The 17,949-nt window shown below is 46.7% G+C and overlaps 2 protein-coding genes and 1 long non-coding RNA gene across 11 annotated transcripts; 2 read left to right on the forward strand and 1 right to left on the reverse strand.

The window, feature by feature from the left end:
• On the forward strand, nt 12–2,801 carry PEX12 (peroxisomal biogenesis factor 12). The gene is made up of 3 exons (XM_021415378.1): nt 12–173; nt 877–1,421; nt 2,017–2,801. The coding sequence occupies exons 1-3, from the start codon at nt 48–50 to the stop codon at nt 2,414–2,416; spliced, it is 1,071 nt and encodes a 356-aa protein (XP_021271053.1). The 5' UTR covers nt 12–47; the 3' UTR covers nt 2,417–2,801.
• LOC110407573 lies at nt 3,040–8,402 on the reverse strand. 5 transcript variants are annotated; one of them, XR_002443937.1, is made up of 5 exons: nt 8,265–8,402; nt 6,361–6,506; nt 5,610–5,706; nt 4,062–4,122; nt 3,040–3,622 (listed from the first exon to the last, which is right to left on the reverse strand). It is a non-coding gene; the product is annotated as an uncharacterized LOC110407573 (long non-coding RNA). The 5 variants fall into 5 exon arrangements; XR_002443935.1 differs by having other exon boundaries at nt 3,040–4,122; XR_002443938.1 differs by having other exon boundaries at nt 3,040–4,122; nt 5,593–5,706.
• On the forward strand, nt 4,129–17,696 carry LOC110407559 (schlafen family member 13-like). 5 transcript variants are annotated; one of them, XM_021415355.1, is made up of 7 exons: nt 4,129–5,551; nt 11,036–11,148; nt 11,335–11,483; nt 12,115–13,223; nt 14,035–14,163; nt 14,877–15,699; nt 15,991–17,696. In XM_021415355.1, exons 4-7 carry the CDS (start codon nt 12,122–12,124, stop codon nt 16,805–16,807), a joined length of 2,871 nt encoding a protein of 956 aa, XP_021271030.1. In that variant the 5' UTR covers nt 4,129–5,551; nt 11,036–11,148; nt 11,335–11,483; nt 12,115–12,121; the 3' UTR covers nt 16,808–17,696. The 5 variants fall into 5 exon arrangements, with proteins under 5 accessions (XP_021271030.1, XP_021271028.1, XP_021271031.1 ...); XM_021415353.1 differs by lacking the exon at nt 4,129–5,551 and adding an exon at nt 6,995–7,242; XM_021415356.1 differs by lacking the exon at nt 4,129–5,551 and adding an exon at nt 6,997–7,242 and having other exon boundaries at nt 15,582–15,699.

Below are 17,949 nucleotides of genomic sequence, written 5' to 3' on the forward strand. Positions count from 1 at the left end.
GGGGCGGGGACCGCAGCGCCCCCTTGCGGCGGGGCGCGGAGGGCGGCATGGCGGAGCTGGGCGCGCACCTGACGGCCGAGGCGGCCGGCGATGACCGGCCCTCCATCTTCGAGGCGGTGGCCCAGGACAGCCTGATGGCGGCCGTGAAGCCCGCCCTGCTGCACCTGGTCAAGGTAAGGGCCCGCGGGGAGGGAGCACGGGACAGGCCCGAGGGCCCGGCGCTGCGGAACCCACCGGGCCTCGCCTCCGCTGCCCCTCAGCAACCGGTGTGGGGCCGCAGCGGGTCCCGGGCGGTGATCGTCCCTCTGTACTCGGCTCTGGGCCCCTCGCTACAAGAAAGACACTGAGGCTCTGGAGCGTGTCCAGAGAAGGGAAACGAAGCTGTGAGAGGACTGGAACACAGTGCTATGGGAAGTGGGATGGTTCAGTCTGGAGAAAGCTCAGGGAAGACCTCATCACTTTCTCCAACTGCCTGAAAGGAGGCTGGGGCGAGGTGGGGTCAGCCTCTGCTCCCAGGTAACAGTAGTAGGACGAGATGTGATGGCCTTAAGTTGCACCAGGAGAGGCTCAGGCTGGGTATTAACAACCATTTCTTCTCAAACATTTCTTCTGATCCACTGGCACAGCTGCTCAGGGAGGTGGGGGAGTCCCTGTCCCTGGAGGTGTTCAAGAACTGTAGAGATGTGGCACTGAGGGACGTGGTCAGTGTGCACGGTGGGGTGGGCTGGGGGTGTGGACTTCAGGATCCGAGGGGTCTTTTCCAGCCTTAATGATTCTATGATTCTCATAAGCTAGCACAGCAGCTTTGGGGCACCTAGCTTGAAGGCATAACTCACAGCACTCCCAGATCCACCCCTCTTGTGTCTTTCAATGCAGGTGCTCGCTGAGTCTAATCCCGGCCGGTACGGCCTCCTCTGGCGGAGGTTCGATGAGATCTACGTCCTTCTGGATTTTCTGCTCCAGCAGCACTACCTGGCCAGGTGCAGTGCCTCCTTTTCTGAGAACTTTTATAGCTTAAAGAGGATACCGACAGGAGACTGCAAACAGCAACCTCTGGTCACTGCTGGCCTGCCAAAGCAGCAGCACTGGAAGTCTCTCCTGTTGCTGATTCTCGTTCCTTACCTCAAAGGAAAGCTAGAGAAGCTGGTGTCCAGCCTCAGGGAAGAGGATGAGTACTCCATCCATCCTCCATCATCCTCCTGGAAGCGTTTTTACCGAGCCTTTCTAGCTGCCTACCCCTTTGTCAACATGGCCTGGGAGGGCTGGTTTCTCATCCAGCAATTGTGCTACATCCTCGGGAAGGCTCAGCATCATTCCCCCTTGCTGCGGTTGGCTGGCGTTCGCCTGGTGAGACTGACTGCAGAGGATATCCAGGCCCTAGAGAAGAAACCAACTGTAGCAGCCTCGAGTCAAACACACAGGTATGTCAGCAGCTGCGTTCCGGAGCGTTCTTAATCTTCAAGATTAAGTTTCCTTCTTGCAAAACATGCTCCAAAAGGAGAATGAGTAGTGAAAATCAAGTAACAGGTGGCAGGGATTAGCTTCATAGGATTTACTGGTAATAAAATTGTTGTGGTTTTTTTTTTTTTACATTCAAACCTCCATCCTGTTCAGTCCTTACCTATGTGTTTCTAACAAGGAAAGTGGACTGCAACAATTCTGCTAAAAGGGTGGAAACTCAGCTACTAGAGTTTTCTGAGCAGCAACTAAGACATAACCTTGCTTAATGTACTGAAAAATGATGATCCATGAGTGAAATGATCTGTGGTCCTGGTCGCTTCAATCCAAACTCTTCTCATTTAGTCCACACGGGACCTGAAGCTTTCTTAGTGTACAAAGAATCTGAGAAAAACATCCTAGCAGATACTTTGTCACCAACATAGGACATGCTGATGTCACAGCTTAGTGTTAAGAAGCTGTATAAAGCAGTGTTCTTCTCCCCAGGACTTTGTCAGTTTGCCAGTAGACTAATGTGCAGTACTAATTATTTCTCCGAATCTTCTCTCCCTTCTACAGCATTAAAACACAAGTGCAGTCAGCAGTGAGGAAAGCACTGGGTGGCATCGCCTTCTCGCTGTCCACCGGCCTGTCTGTATGTGTGTTCTTCCTCCAGTTCCTAGACTGGTGGTACTCCACTGAAAACCAAGAAACTATCAAATCTCTGACAGCGCTCCCTACTCCTCCACCCCCTGTGCATCTCGACCACGGGGCGGGCTCAACTCTCTTACCCAAACTGAAGACAGTGTGCCCTCTGTGCCGCAAAGTCCGAGTCAATGCCACGGCCCTGTCCACATCTGGCTTTGTGTTCTGCTACCGTTGTGTGTATAATTATGTGAAGACTCACCAGCGCTGCCCAATCACAGGCTACGCCACAGAGCTACAGCACCTTGTCAAACTGTACTGTCCTGAGGGCTGAAAGAGCTGCCCTGTGCTTCAGAGATCTCTGAGGAAAGCGGCTGCGTAGTCAGTGTGGTGCTGCACTGCTGGGCAGCTGAGCACTGCTCTCTCACTCCCCTTCCTCAAAAGAAGGGGAGAAAGTTGGAAAAGATGGAAAAGGGCTCGAGGGTTGAGCTGCACGTGGAGGTCTGCTCCTACTCACCTCTGAGTGATGTCCTTAATTCCCACCAACAGTTCTAAACTGAAACCTCTGACTCTTTATAGGAACAAGGGTTGATATGTACAAACTGAGACAGAAGAGGGAGGATGCATTTTCTCCACAAGGGAGAGAAATGACAAACCAACTTAAAGCAGCAAGTGTGCCCATCAATGAATTGTTAAATAAATCTCTGATTCTGTTGCTATCTGCTTTTATAAAGCAAAATTCTTTCTTGATTGAGAACCCACATTTCCAACAATTGGAAAAAGTTTGCTGGCGGTTCATTGTTGCAGATGAGGGTTGTGGATACCAGATGAGTTTTGTACGCTGGGAATCCTTAATGACTACGTCTGAATTAATGATTACTTTGCAATTATTCCAGTCCCAACCACGCATAGATGTCCAATCTTTTGGCTTGACTGGGGTGAATAGAAAATAGATAATTAACATATATAAGTAACAAGACTTTATTTTTTCAATATTCTTAATTAAAACATCGAAGGGGCAACAAAAACATAGAACTAGTGGGTTGGTCACGTGTGACATAGTAACAAAGCATCTCCTTTAATCAAACAGAGGGAAAAAGAAAACGTGATGTTATGATGAGTTCTTGCTTGACACACACAAGTTCTCATGATGAAGGTTGCTTTCTTCCTCACTTGCCTTTAGGGAGCAGCAGTTAGCTACTCCAGACATCACAGTCACGGTGCTTTTAGAACATGAAGCAAAGTTTGCTGCACAGATTACACGGGCGAGTTCTGCACTGTCCTCCCTGCACAGAACCACCTGCATCTGAGCCTCCCAGTTTTGAACAGCTGAAATTACTCTTTTCAGTGTTAAACAGCTCGTTAATGCCTGACTAACAGGCATTAAGCTCACAGTGGTGACAGGCTAGCAGATACCTCGTAGATGTTTAATGTTGCTGCAGGTGGCTGCAGAATACCAACTTGAATTTGACTGCTTCTGACTGGCCTGTCCTTAACAGGCAAATTAATTCCTGATCAGGTTTGTTGCTCAGAAACAAAGCTGTGAAACAAATATGAATTACATAAACATTACATTTTATCTGCTTTTCCACTGTGTTATTAATGCCATAAGGTCTAATGGCAGACAAGAAATTTATTTGTGAAAGACCAGCAGCTTTATTAAACCAACCTTTGAATTTACATATTAATTGTGAGTTCTGTGGTCACGAACAAAGCATCCTGAGTGCATGATATTATTGATTAATACAATTACATTAACAGGGGCACTGGCGCTGCACAATACATCCTTGTCAGAATCTGACTTTGCAAATCTTTTTTAGAACACCCAACAAAGCTAAGCTGCATTCTTAGCAGATCTAGACACTTCAATAAAAAAAGAAAAGCACTAACATTTGAATTGCCTTCCACACTTCCTTACCAGAAACCAAGTGACTTCTCATTAGGAGATAATGACTGTAACTATACTCCTGGATACATACCCCTATAGAAGCTTCCTTCTCCACAAGCAGAGAGAAATGAATATAAAGCTGTCACCAAAACCTGGAAGAGAATAAAAAACTGCATTACAGCGGCCCCATATCTTTTCTTGTACTCGTTTGATTAGCCCAGCTCTTTCTCCTCCCTGCAAGGGCTGCACTTCATACCTCTGCAGTACCTTGGATTCAAATTAGTACAGCCCCTCACTAATTCCTAACTGTCGAGTCAGGTGTCAGCGTAAAGTTGCTGTGTTTTCAAAAATAGAAATTAAAACCCTCTCAGCACCTGCCAGGCATTCCAGGTGTTACTATTTCTGGGTACCTTAACAGGTACCTAAGAACCCAGGTACCTTTTACAGGGTCTCACGACATCAGAGAAGTCATTTGAAATGTCTTCAGTAATTTTCTCTCTGAAAATCCATGTGCATGACATGCAATAAAAACCACCTCCAATGAAGAGTTCAGGGGAATCCTACATTAGGAATATTCTTTTTCTAATAGCTACATATCAACATCCTCAGCCCTACCAGAAGAGAAGCAGCTGAATGACTTCATCAGCTCCTCTCCATCTCACACCCAACAGACAGCATGAGAGCAGAGCACCAGAGCCACTCATGACAACAGAGCTCACTTCTAAAAATGCTGTTTGCTGCATCAGTGCTAGCAGTCACTAGATGATAATAGAGCTGAAGCAACTGCTAATAAGTTATTTACCAGACAACGTGTCAAACTCTATTTTACAGTCTACAATGCATTTACAAGTGCAGAGGATGCAGTGGGTGCATCACCTGGAGGTCCATAAGCCACGTCACACACAGGAGAAAAGCCAAGAAACCTGTCACTGCAAGCTCTGTACTAAATCTGGCAGCGCAGCAAGATACACTAATCCAAACTACTATTTGCACTACTCAGTTTTCAATCAATATTTTTTTCTACTGCTACAAAAAAATGCTATGAATTCTTTTATATTTTTCTCACTATTTTTTAGGATTTCAAGCAGCAGTGAAGTTGTTTGCTCTAGATGAGCTTAGCCTAAATAAGCTCAGAGAGAAGATTACGTGATCATGCCCTGGTCAGAGCAAAGACAAAAAAGTCTCAGCAATACCAGTTCAGAGAATACTTCACTCATCATTGCTTTGGGCATATCTGTTTCCATTCAAAAAGGAATTTGTTCCCAGGTCAGGTGTTAGGACAGAAAAATTCTAGTTCCAGGTGTTTGTTTGCTTCTTTTCTGGAGGAAAAAAACAAAAACAAAACACCACTACAAGGAAGCTGCTCAGTCACAGCCTGAAGTAGCGACTGCGAACCTAGTGAAGTGGATGGACCAGGGCGCACAAATTCCACCGGAATTGTGTGACCAGAAAAGGGTGGACCCAGAGAGGCTTACATAAGAGCCGGGTAGGGAACGGAGAACATCCTGTGGAAGATCCTTTGGATCTAAGCTGCTGCCTTGGAAGGAGTGATGCATAGCAGAGACCTCCTTCACCAGTTGGGTGAGTTTGACTCTCCTTTCTGTATATGAGTGTTGGCCTACCTGCTTGCTATTTATACCTTCGCATACCCACCGCCCTGGCACAGCAGTGCTGCAGAGGTGCTGCCATCCACATGGCTGTTTTCAACTCTTCATAGGGCTTGTGTGTTCAGCTGCCTGTGTGACAAAGCCAAATTTCTAGGGTAACACATGGAAAAGCTGTCCATTTCTCCTTCCTAAATGCTATTGCTCAACCAGGACGTGCCTCCCTCTCCTCCTGCGCACCAGCTCCCTTTTATTGCTCTCCCTTTCCCTGCTACTCCAGTGGGTAGCAGGGACTCCAAACAGCCATTAATTAAAACTCTACCTCATACACAAGAGTGCAACAGATAAAAGGAGCTGTTTATGTGTTATACTCATCCACAGGCGCAGTGCTTTCTGTCTCCTTAGCAGTGCCTACTGATACAGGTAAGAGGCTAGAGCACACTTTTCAGGAAAGTAAAGCCACAGTAACCACGAACTGAGGTGCCAGGAAGGTCCATGGAAGGCAGCTGCATTCCAAGGCCCTGACGCCTATCTTCACCTGACCCTTCCCCAAGCCATCCATTTGCAATGCAGCTCCCATCTCCTCCCTGCACTCCCATGCGCTCATCCCTGCTAGCCAGGCCCTGATCCCTTACCCTGAATCCCCCCACAACGCCTCCCAAACCCCACAGCCCTACCACCACACCTCAAGCCCCGGCCCGCTCACCCACGCGCCGAGCAGAAACTCCCCGCCTTATCCCGCCCCCCGCTGGCTCATATCCAATGGCAACACGCGGTTCTACTTACTGACTCAAGAACTCGCCAATAGGAAGGCGAGGAGCCGGCGCGAGCGTTTCCCGCCGGGGACGGTTCCTCTATGGGGGCGGGGCGGGGGCTGGCCGTTGGTAGCAGCTTTCCCTCAGGGAAGGAAGATGGCGTCTTTTTGTATCGCCCTGAATGAAAACAAGGAAATAACAACCACAAATGATGCAAGAAATAAAAAGTATCCCATCAGCCGAACAGAAAGTGCTCTGAAAGGAAAAGTATGACCATGATTTGGTACAGAAGTTAGAACAGTTGCACTTTGGGTTTGCGCAGCATTTGTTGTAGTGCTCTGGGGAGGGGGGGTTCTGACCCTGTGTGGGGTCTTCCCATGCTGGGTCCTGAGGAGGATCCGGAGGGTTGAGTTCAATGTCAGAGACACACAGAAATGGAGAGTTCCAGAAGTAAAGCCCACAGCTTTTTATCCCCGCCATGTCTCTGTTGGTTTTGTTTTTGACACTGTGCACTGCTAAGGAAGGGAAGGAAATCACTGGGAACAATGCAACTGGGAAAATCCATGCTTTGCAATGAGCACAGGTCTGCTAGCAGCAGCCTTCCCCTCCTCTGGGCATTGCTCTGTGGGATAAGATGGGCAGTGCTTGCATGCACCTGGGGAGGGGTCTAGGGTCACAGGTATCCAGGGCGGTCACGTGTACGGGTATAAGTAGCTTCGTTGCACAGCATTAAATTGGCATTTTGGCATTACACACTGTGTGTGCATCCGTATGCCCCGCACACGGAGGTGCGGATGGAAGGGAAGCCTTATTACGTTGTCGTAGACAACATCTGGTGACCCCGACGTGATTTTAGGCGCGAGCAAGGCGCCGAGAAGCCGGAGCCGTGATGGGGCTCGGCGTGCAGGAGGTGGTGAGTATGCTGAAATCCTCGGCCAAGGAAGTAGGGATGACACTACATAAGAAGGAATGCCTTGCACTCCTTCAGTGGATGCTGCGCAAGCAGTGTGCAGAGTCCCCGACGGACTGTCTGCAGAAAGTGGCTCTGAAGAAGGTGGGTCAGGAGCTATGGGAAGGGGCAAGTGCAGGAAATAAGGAGGCACTGGGACTCATCCCTGTGCTGGGGACGGTGAGAAGTGTGATACAGAAGGTGAAAGACGAGCGGCATCTCGATGCCACGGCACATCAAGTGTTATCGGGGATGCCTGATGACACCGAGACAGCCAAAATTGATGGAGAGCAGGGAAGGGAACGGTCGGAGGGAGACGAAAACAAGACAGGCAAGTCAGGGGAAGAAATGGGGACGAAAGTTCCGCTTTTAGCCCCTTTAGGGGCGCCAAGGCAAGGACAGGTGACCCCAGGGGTGCAGACCTCAGACGATGGGCAGTTTTGGTCTATGAACCCGAAGGGAACACTGACATGTTTCCCGAGGGCTCCCGTTCCTTCAGCCCCCTGGCCGGTCCAGGCAGGGACGCCTGCTTTTACAGTGGCGCCTCCGCCCTATGGTGCAGCGCCCCATGGTGCAGCTGCGATGGGCGTAGGTGAGGAAAGAACCGGGATTTAGCCCTGCGGAGCGGCCTCTTCCCTCGACCTCAAAGCGGGCTTTTAGCCTCAAAATAGGACGGAGGGGTCCCAAAGGCATTGGGCGGATGACGAGACCAATTCCTCAGGGAAGGAGGAGGGTCGCCTTTGCGTAGACCTGCCATCTGAAGGGGAAAGGAGATGGCAGGGGCAGGCACGGGACCAAGTTCGCAGGGCCGGTGAGCGTTGGGTTATTCGTGCTCAGGAGTGCATGCTTTCCGGGTGCGAGCTTGAGCCCATGCCGTGCTCTTGCTACCCTGTTTTTGTTGGCGGACCGCAGGGTCCCCAATGGCAACCTGTAGATTACAAAATGCTAATGCAGTTGAGAAAAGTGGTCCAAGAGGGAGGTCTTACCGGATCGCAGGCGCAGGTCCTGTTGGACGCTATTAGTCTTAGTGGCCTGCTGATTTTCGATTGGCGACAGTGTGCACGGGCGTGCCTCACCCCGGCGCAGGTACCGATTTTTGAGGCATACATTCAGGAGGAGGTAGACAGCTTGCGAGCTCGTGCGCAGGCAGACCCAGCTCATCCTCTACACAACATCCCAGTAGATGCCATCGCAGGAAAGGGTAATTGGAGTACCCCTCAGGAACAACTGATTTTGCCAGCCACCATTCTTGTCGCAGCAGCGGATTTGGGTAGGCGAGCGCTTGAGTGGATGCATACATTTACTAGTGGGTCGCCAAGTTATCTCCATATTAGACAAAAACCTGGGGAGCATTTCGGCTCCTTTGCAGACCGCGTACAGACAGCTATCTCGAGTAGCAACCTGCCCCCGGAAACTCAGGAAATAGTGCTGCGAGAATGTTTACGTTTGAGCGCAGCTCCAGAGTACAAGGCTGCTCTTGCAGCCCTTCCTGCCACAGCCACAGCAGGGGAGCTCATAGCACGTGGCTGCGCTTTCGGTCGAGCTCAAGAGGTGCAGCCATTGGCTGCGGTTTTGTCAGATCATGTTGCTGGGGTAACAGCAGCTTTGCAAGCGATGGCAGTCCAAACCACACCAGACGTCTGCTTCCGTTGCGGTAAGGGAAGGCATCTTGCTCGCAACTGCTTGCAGGGCCAGGGATAAAGAAGAGGGACCATCTGTCAGCCAGGCTGACATGCCATTGGTTCAAGTTAGTTTTGATTTAGGAAACAGACCCATACTTAAAGCACAAGTCTTGATTCAAGGCCTGACACAGCCAAATCCGAGCCAGAAAACCATTTCCTTTCTGATCGATTCCGGAGCAGATGTCACCACCATTTCAACGGTTGTGTGGCCCTCCTCTTGGGCCCTGGAAATACTCCCGCACTCAGTCAGTGGGCTGGGGGGTTTTGTGACGGGCCACCGCAGTCACTATCCCGTCCTCTTCTCGTGGAAGGACAATGGGCAGGAGCGGACGGCAGGACCGATTCGACCTTATGTCCTGGGCATCCCGCTTTCATTGCTGGGACGTGACCTCTTAGCCCTTGCCGGGGCGAGAGTTGTCATAGAGCCCGACATCCAGGTTTTAGCAAATAGGCATCAGGATCCCTCCAGTCTTACAGCAGCCAGCAGAAAAGTCTGGCCAGTAGGCAGGCAGCAGCGCCTGCTCACGGGAAGCTCAAACCAGCAGTTGCTCTTCTGCTGGATGCTGTCAGGAGCAGCCTACAAACTGGTGGATCGAAGCTCTGACCTAAAGGAACAGCTGTTATTCCCAAGAAGCTGCAGAATCAAAGCTCTCATTTCTCATCGCCTTTTACGGCATTCTCCACAGATGCAGGATCGGGTACGTGCTTCCATTCTTTTGAAATGAATGTGTATTCTCCACGAGTGATTTGGTCTTTCAGAGATAGCTGAGTATTTTGCTCACCACGTTCTGGACTGAGCAAAGTCATTGTTTGTCACAGATCCAACACGATGGGAGGGTCCTTGGATACATGCACTCCTTGCACTTGCACCTCCCACAGTCCTCACCTGGGCCGGCGTGTGGCCCCTGCGAGCAGGGGTTAAGTCTGTGCATACGCTTCGAGAGGATCGCAATGATGATGTTAAGTTATGGAGTGCCACGGCATGAATCTTTGCTTCGGCCCTAATGCCTGGTGTCGCTGCAGCACATGCCCTGCGGGAAATAGAGCGATTGGCCTGTTGGTCAGTTAAGCAGGCAAACACCACTACAGAGGTATTGAGTGAGCTGCTCATGGATGTGGACAACGTCAGACATGCGGTGTTGCAAAACAGAGCCGCCATAGACTTCCTCCTACTGGCTCAAGGCCACCGATGTCAGGATGTGGAAGGCATGTGTTGCTTCAATCTATGTGATCACAGCGAGTCTATACACCAGAAGCTGACGTGGATGAGAGAACATACGCAGAAGATAACAGTTGACAATGATCCGTTTGGCGATTGGCTGAAAAACCTGTTTGGCAGACTCGGGCCATGGGTCACCCAGATACTTAAAGTAGTCGGTATAGTGCTTTTAGTGTTTATTTGCATTGCATTTTGCTTACCATGCTTGATGGGATGTTTGCACCAGTGCTTACAAAGAATGATGGAACGAGCTTTTGATCGGCGCATGGAATACCATAGGCTACGCGAACGCTTGTGATAAGTCTTAAGTAGTTAATGGTGAAATACGTGCCCGTATAATGTGCGTACATTAGAGCTTAGGCAGTAGATAAGTTAGTTGGGAGATAGGTTATAAGGGGCCTAGGGGTTTCGCGATCGTGCTGTAACGGGGCAAGGTTTTTCCAGGCATGGGAGGAGAAAATGTAGTAGGCGGTGACCAAGCATGCGGGATGTAACGCAACAGGACCTCCCCTACCTAGTATATATATGTAAGATGCACTTAGGCCTTGTAGGGATAGTTGGGGAAACTGGGAACCAAAAGGGGGGAACGTATTAAAGGGGCTGTTAAAGAGGGGGGAGTTGTGGGATAAGATGGGCAGTGCCTCCGTGCACCTGGGGAGGGGTCTAGGGTCACGGGTATCCGGGGCGGTCGCATGTACGGGTATAAGTAGCTTCGTTGCGCAGCATTAAATTGGCATTTTGGCATTACACACTGTGTGTGCGTCCCGTATGCCCCGCACGCGGAGGTGCGGACGGAAGGGAAGCCTTATTACGTTGTCATAGACAACATTGCTCTGCTTTTGTTTTCATTTCAAAGCTACCAAACTGCAGCTTCAGCTTTTCCAGATCAGAAGGGAGTGCTGTGTTCGGGATCACTGTGGCTCCAGCCAAGGGGTTTGGGTTAGAGGATACCCTGCGTGGAAGCAAAAGGTAGGAAGCATTTTTACTACGTCTGCTCACAATCCAAATATGTTCCTGTTTTTCATCCTGGAAGTTAACTTCATACCTCTGCAGTACCTTGGATTGAAATTAGTACTTCATCGTGGAAGCAAATTTCTGCTCCATCTCACGTTAACATGCTCTTTTTCCCCGTTGTTTCACTTCCTCTCTCCTCAGAATATCCCTGTCTTTGTTGAACTGATCCCCCACTGCTACACAAGGATTCTTCTCGGAGCTCTGCAGCCACGGTCGTGTCCTGCCCAGCTCTCTGTCCTCTGCCTGTTGCCCCAGTCTCAGTGCCTGTGCTGAAATTTCATCCCGGGGTGGTAGGTGACACAGACATGTAAAAGAATTGAATCTCATGTTGCAAATGCTGCGGATGTAGATAAGCAGACTGCATCTTCTGCAGGAGGCTTTCCACCTCGCTTCCCAGCTTCAGGAGCTGTATCTATCTCTGACTGCAGCTCTAGAGATTTCTTCCAGTATTGAAAGGGGCTGTGAGAAAGAAGGGGACAGACTCTTATCAGAGTCTGTGTGGTAGCACAAGGGGAAATGGCTTCCAGCTAACAGAGGGGAGGTTGGGACTGGATGTAAGGGAAGTGACAGATGGTGGCCTCTGGATTTTTAGGCAAGCCCTCTGTTTTGGAAGTGGTAGAAACTCCCTGCTGCTGTTCAGTGAGCACTGGTACTCTGGGTTTTTGCAGGCTGCTTGTACTCTTTCAGTGTGGGGAAGTAGCGTGGGGAAAGCACAAAGACTTCTGAAAGCAAAGGTTGGGATGCATTTGGGGGAACAAATGGGATAAATTACTATGATTTGTTTCATCTCTCATCTCTGTGTATTTAGTGTTCAAAGAATGGTCACTGTTTAGCTAATGTTTTTAGAAGCATTTGGAAGACTGATGTTTTGTCATAAATGATAAGCAGTTTTTTTTTGTTTTTTTTTTTAAATTGTTACAGGCCCAGAATGGCTTTTGAAGACCCTCAACTGCAGAAGCTGGTCAGGGTTGATCTAGCAACAAAGTATCCTGAAGTAGTTTTGTGTGTAGGCAAAATAACATTTGGTGAGAAAGCAAGAGAGAAGATGCCAAAAAATTCAAAACAAGACCAAAAACGCATCCTTGCCTCTGCAGTGTGTGCCTTGCTAAACTCCGGAGGAGGTGTGGTAAAAGCAGAGATAGAAAATGAAAACTACAACTTACAGAGAGATGAGATTGGACTAGATTTACAAGATATTTTTCGCTCTCTTCTTTTATCTCCGGACTTGACAAAATACCTGGACTTTGTACAGCAAGATAATAACCTTTTGATTTTTATTAAAACATGGAACAGTGAAAGGGCAATCTCAATCTTCAGTTCTGCAAAGCCACGTATCTGTAGCCTCAGTAGTGGATTGTATGCAAAAAGTGGTGCTTCTCTTTCCCACATGACCCCTACCGAAGCTTTGTTGTTCCTTGAAGAAAAGCAAAATAAAGCCAGGAGAGAACTTAAGGCAGGAACACCTGCTAAAAAAAGAAAGACAATGGATGTTGAAGAAGACATGCATGTTGTAAATAACACTGTTGCTGAATTGTTTAGCAGGGACCAACTGCAGAAGGGAGAGACACTGAATTTCGCAGAGTCAGGAAACGTGGAATTTAAGCACTTTTCCACTGATAAATTTTCCACTCGTGTTGATGAGATATTACCTCGCTATATCTCTGGATTTGCAAATGCATGTGGCGGGTATTTATGGATCGGTGTGGATGATAACAGGGTGGTACAGGGATTCAGAAGTGATGATGAGGGCCTTAAAAGTTTAAGAAAACAAATCAGTTCTGTTCAGGAGAAATTAACCATCTTTCATTTCTGCAAAAGTAGATATCAACACAAGATAAAGTACGAATACAAAATCTTCGAAGTGTATGATGAGGCTGTAAAGCACTGTGGCTACGTCTGTGCTGTGAAGGTTGAGCCATTTACTTGTGCCGTGTTTTCAGAAGATCCACAGTCATGGCTAGTGGACAGCGGCACTGTCAAGAGACTGGAAGCAAATGAATGGGCTGAGTGGGTGATCTCTGCTGATCCAGGTCCAAAATTCTCAGGATAATCCTCTTCTGATTTTGCTATTTCTTTTGGTTTTCTTAAGGTTGGACTTGGTGATCTTTTGAGATCCCTTCCAACCTGAGCAGTTCTATGATTTTTATGATTCTTGTTCCTTGTCTGGCAGTGTTTGCCTTAAGTAATCTTTCCTTCTTTTCAGTGTACTTTGTGGGCCTGACTAAACCAACCATTCTGATTGCTTCATGTCCTTGCTAATTACCTGTTTTTTCTGCTAATTTCCTTCCTCCTTCCTTAATGCTCATTTCAGGCTGTAGTAGATCCTGGTAACCAGAAGTCTATTAATACCAATGTTACTGACTCTTTCTGCAGGAGGGGGTCCCTGTGCCTCAATCTTACAAGAACTGGTTTTGAGGTTAGACCTCAGTACATGTGTTGTTTTGCATAATTGCCATTGGTCAGTTCTTGCTTTCAGCCTGAAACTATACCTTTCCTCCTGTCTTTTAGGGACATTCTCCAATGCTGCCACCAGCCTGGCAGGCAGAGAGCTGTAGACAGAGAAATTGTTCATTGGCCAGTTCTTGGGTGATGAAAGGGGTATCACTAATGGAGCTAGAGGTCACAAAGGAAGTTAATGAGATAAGAAGACCAAGAACAACTCCATGATCCATAGCTGGAGCCTATTAGCTGCTAATCACCCGTTGTTCACTCCTTCTGTTTATTTATCACATTTGTTATTTTAAATAAAAGGTTTAAAACCAGCATGAGGACGGTTTGTGCACCTTGCACTAAGGGCAGCAACAGCTCATGCTATATCATGTTTTCATTTCTCTTTTCCAGATCTTTCCGAATTTTCTGAGACCTTTAAACTAGAGCTTAGTGTGACAGATGGCCCACCCCGGGCCAAGCCAGTTTACTCACACCAGGGCCTTGACAACCTGGATGATCTCTGTGAGCAACTATTTCCAGGTAGGTATATGCATTGCTTTCACTGTCTGATAGGTGTACAAGATGAATCCTAAGGGTGTGGTCAAGGAGTTCAAAGAAAGTATTTAAACAGGTGAGGGAGATGGAAGTAGTTTGCAGATCTGATAGCAACATTGCATTCAAAGGTTTGGTGGCCCCTTCCCCAGGGACTGATATTCTTCCAGATATCGACATGTATACCTGATGGAGCTCAGCTAGCTGAACGTCTGTGGGGACTGAGTGCATCTGTGCCAATGTCTTTTCACAGTCCACTGAGAAATGGTAAAGATGGTAGATAAGTTCACTTGAAATCAGCCCAAAATATGTAAAATGACTGGGCCTGGGAAGAGATCAGAATTTCTGTGACATTGCAAGATCAACCAGGTGTCCAGGGACTTTTCTATTGAGCTGATAATCTTTGTTAATCTGCCTGCTAGGCTGGTTTACCTAAAGCAAGGCAGGAATAGGCTGGCCCTATGCTGGCATCTATAGTAAAAGAAATGTGACCTGGGTAGCAAATGAATGTTGAGTTCTCTGAGGATGCAGTATTTGGAAAAAAAAAATAAATCAAGAAACACATGAAAAAGGCTTTCAGGCAGCTAGGATCTGTATTTCTAGTCTTCCACCAGTATGAATTCTCACAGCACCATTTTAGAGGGCTGGATTTGTATACTTTATATTAACACCAACTTTATCTCTATGCTCTGCATTGATAGTGAAATCCCACAGCCTATTTTATACTCCAGAAAAACTCATTAAAGATCTCTTCCAAGAGCACCAAGGGCTGAAGAGTTTAATAGACGAACAATTGAAGGAGGTTTCCGAAGGAGTCGTGATATTTTCGAGAAGCTGGGCTGTTGACGTAGGCTTGCCAGAAAAGCAAGACGTAATCTGTGATGTTCTCCTACTAGCCAAGGGTATGCCACCTACCCTCTATACAGTATGTAAACCTATCTCTGAGGATTTTCTTTACTACTCAACTTGCACACCCTGTGAGCTGGAGAACTTGTTCACCACTGAGGACTATACTCACGAATTGGATAAGCATCGTAAATCTCTATATTTTTTTAATTACTCGAGATGCACAGCCCTGAAGCTGAAGGAAAAATTAGTCAACACTGGGGGTTATACTCACAAATTGTGTATAATACCAAAGCTACTGACTTTGTCTCCCAGCTTTAGCTATGGAGAAGGATTGGATCTGAATGTTCAAAAACTGTATCCTCAAAACTACAGCCTAATCAACAGTGTCAACGTGAAAAACCTCTTGCGTTCTCTCATCCTAGTTCTGCTGAATTTCAAATCTTTTTTAAGTGACACTGTTGGTTTTGAGTTTTTGAACCTCTTGTCCATTGAACAATACCGGCTACTGTCAGAAAACCTCCACAGAACTAAGAAGCTGTATGTTTATGGTCTACCAGGAACAGGAAAAACTGTTGTGGCTCTGAAAGTCATAGAGAAAATAAGAAATATGTTTCAATGCCAACAACAGGAGGTTCTTTACATATGTGAGAACCAACCTCTGAGAGATTTTGTGAGGTAAGTCTATCCTCCAATTATTCTTTTCAATATGTTATTATTTGACCAACACTTTTAGAATAGCTGAGCACTGATTAGATTATTTAGTGTGTCGGGTGTTCATCACCATTGCAGTTTTTGAAGCATGTATTTGGTATGTATTTTAGTAAGGCTCAAATTTTTTTCTCTTGACATCCTTAGTATCTACTAATAAATGTGATTAAAATATAAATGGCATTCATTTTGTTCTGATCAACTAGTAGTTTACCATGCACAGAGATTGTTTTACATCCACTCGTATTTCTTCTATAGAAAGAAGAACATCTGCCAAGCTGTGACAAGAGTAGCCTTTATGAAGGACAGCTATAGTGATGTGAAGCACATAATAATCGATGAAGCACAGAATTTCCGAGATGAGAAAGGTGACTGGTATCAGAAGGCATTGGATTTGACTTCATCTCCAGAACTCCCCGAGCCCGGCTTTCTGTGGATTTTCTTGGACTACTTGCAGACAACTCACTGCTTCTCAACTGGTCTTCCAGAACCAAGACGGCACGATCCTGTGGAGTCGCTAACCAAAGTGGTTCGTAATGCTAAGAGTATCTATTGCTATCTAAAGGACACAATGGAAGAGATTGTAAAGAATCCTACTGTAGATATTCCACAGGAACGTTTACAGAGGTTACTGAGTGCAGCCACATGTGCTCATGGTGTGGAAGGCCACTTTGAAGTGGTATATATGAGTGACAGAATTGAAATAGCCAAGTATGTGGCAAACCATTGTCATCAGTATCTTAAAAGTGGTTACTCTGAGAAAGATATTGCTATTCTGTGTAACAGCAGTGAAGAAGTAGAAACATATAGAGGAATACTGACAAAAGAATTGAGGAAGTCAAATATATTACCACGAACAATGAATGGAGGGCTAGAGGAGTACACTATTCTTGACAGCTTCCGTCGTTTCTCTGGCTTAGAAAGAATGATTGTGTTTGGTATTATTCCTCATCCCATTCCAATGCAACATCAAGTTTTAAAAAATATATTAGTATCTGTAGCATCCAGAGCTAATTTAAAGATGCACTTGTTGTATGAGACTTGGGACATGGGAGCAGCTCGCTTATACCAATAGTGCTGCTCAGGAAAGCTACCGGACAGCGCAGGCATCCAGGGTTAGAAGCCGTTTTTTTAAAAGATTTTTCAACTCAGATTTCCAGGAAAGTAAAAATGAAGACTTCTGTCCATGTTCTAACTAACAGACACAGAAATAGCTTTTACAAGATACCTTCCCACTCAACTTCAGCAAGTCACTGTGGGTTAGAACCACCTAGTTGTACCAGCTTTGAATTACTGACCTTAGGTACCAGTAGCATTTTTGTCTTGGTTTCAGACATGCCCATTTAGCAAAACCCTGTTCAATGCAAAGTCCTTTCAAAAGACAGATCCAAAATTCCTAAAACTGAATATCTAAAATTGAAGGCTGGTTGAAAATAAACCATGGACCTTCATATTGTTTTCCACTACAGAAGGGCCAGGGTTCACCTGGTTTGAGAGAAGAGTCCGTTACGCTCTCTCTGTGATTACGAAGCACCAACGATTATATTAGATACAGCTACACTAAGACATAGTACCCAGCTGGAATCACCCTTCAAGTAAACTTGCCTCCAGACTATCAAACCAATGAGCTCAAACATTCTTGCTTCTCTAACTTCTGGAAGCCAGAGGCATCTTCCTTTTTTCCTTAGTCATTAACTAGGAAAGACTTATCCACGTGACTCCTTTCTTGTCCTCCACACCTCCATCACTTAGTCATGCCATGCTTGTCACAGGAATGTCACTAGCATTTACGATGATCAGAAATATTTTAATGCGCTTCACTTCCAGATCACTGCTGAGTATCATATTTATTGCACATTCTGTTCTCCTGCTGCAGACTGAAGCAAAGCTCTCTGATTTCTTTGATAAAGAATCTATGCTTGATTGCAAATATTTATACAATAAAGTTGTAATGTGATTACCAACTGGTGGCTTCTTGTTCTTCTCTTGTGAGATATTTTCAGTATTCCCTGTTGGGCCCTCTGTGTGCCCTGGTGTGAACCTCAGCTTATCTCACTAGTGCTGCCTCCTCATCTAGCTGATTTTCACATTTTTGCACGTTCTTTTGAGTATCATTAGATATTTTGCAACTGGTGTAAATTAGCTTGTGCCACAAACCAATTACTCCAGATTGCTCTATATATTGCAGCTTGCAACTGAGAATTGCCCTAGACCCTC

Source organism: Numida meleagris, chromosome 18 (assembly GCF_002078875.1).
Source record: "Numida meleagris isolate 19003 breed g44 Domestic line chromosome 18, NumMel1.0, whole genome shotgun sequence".
Lineage (NCBI taxonomy): Eukaryota > Metazoa > Chordata > Aves > Galliformes > Numididae > Numida > Numida meleagris.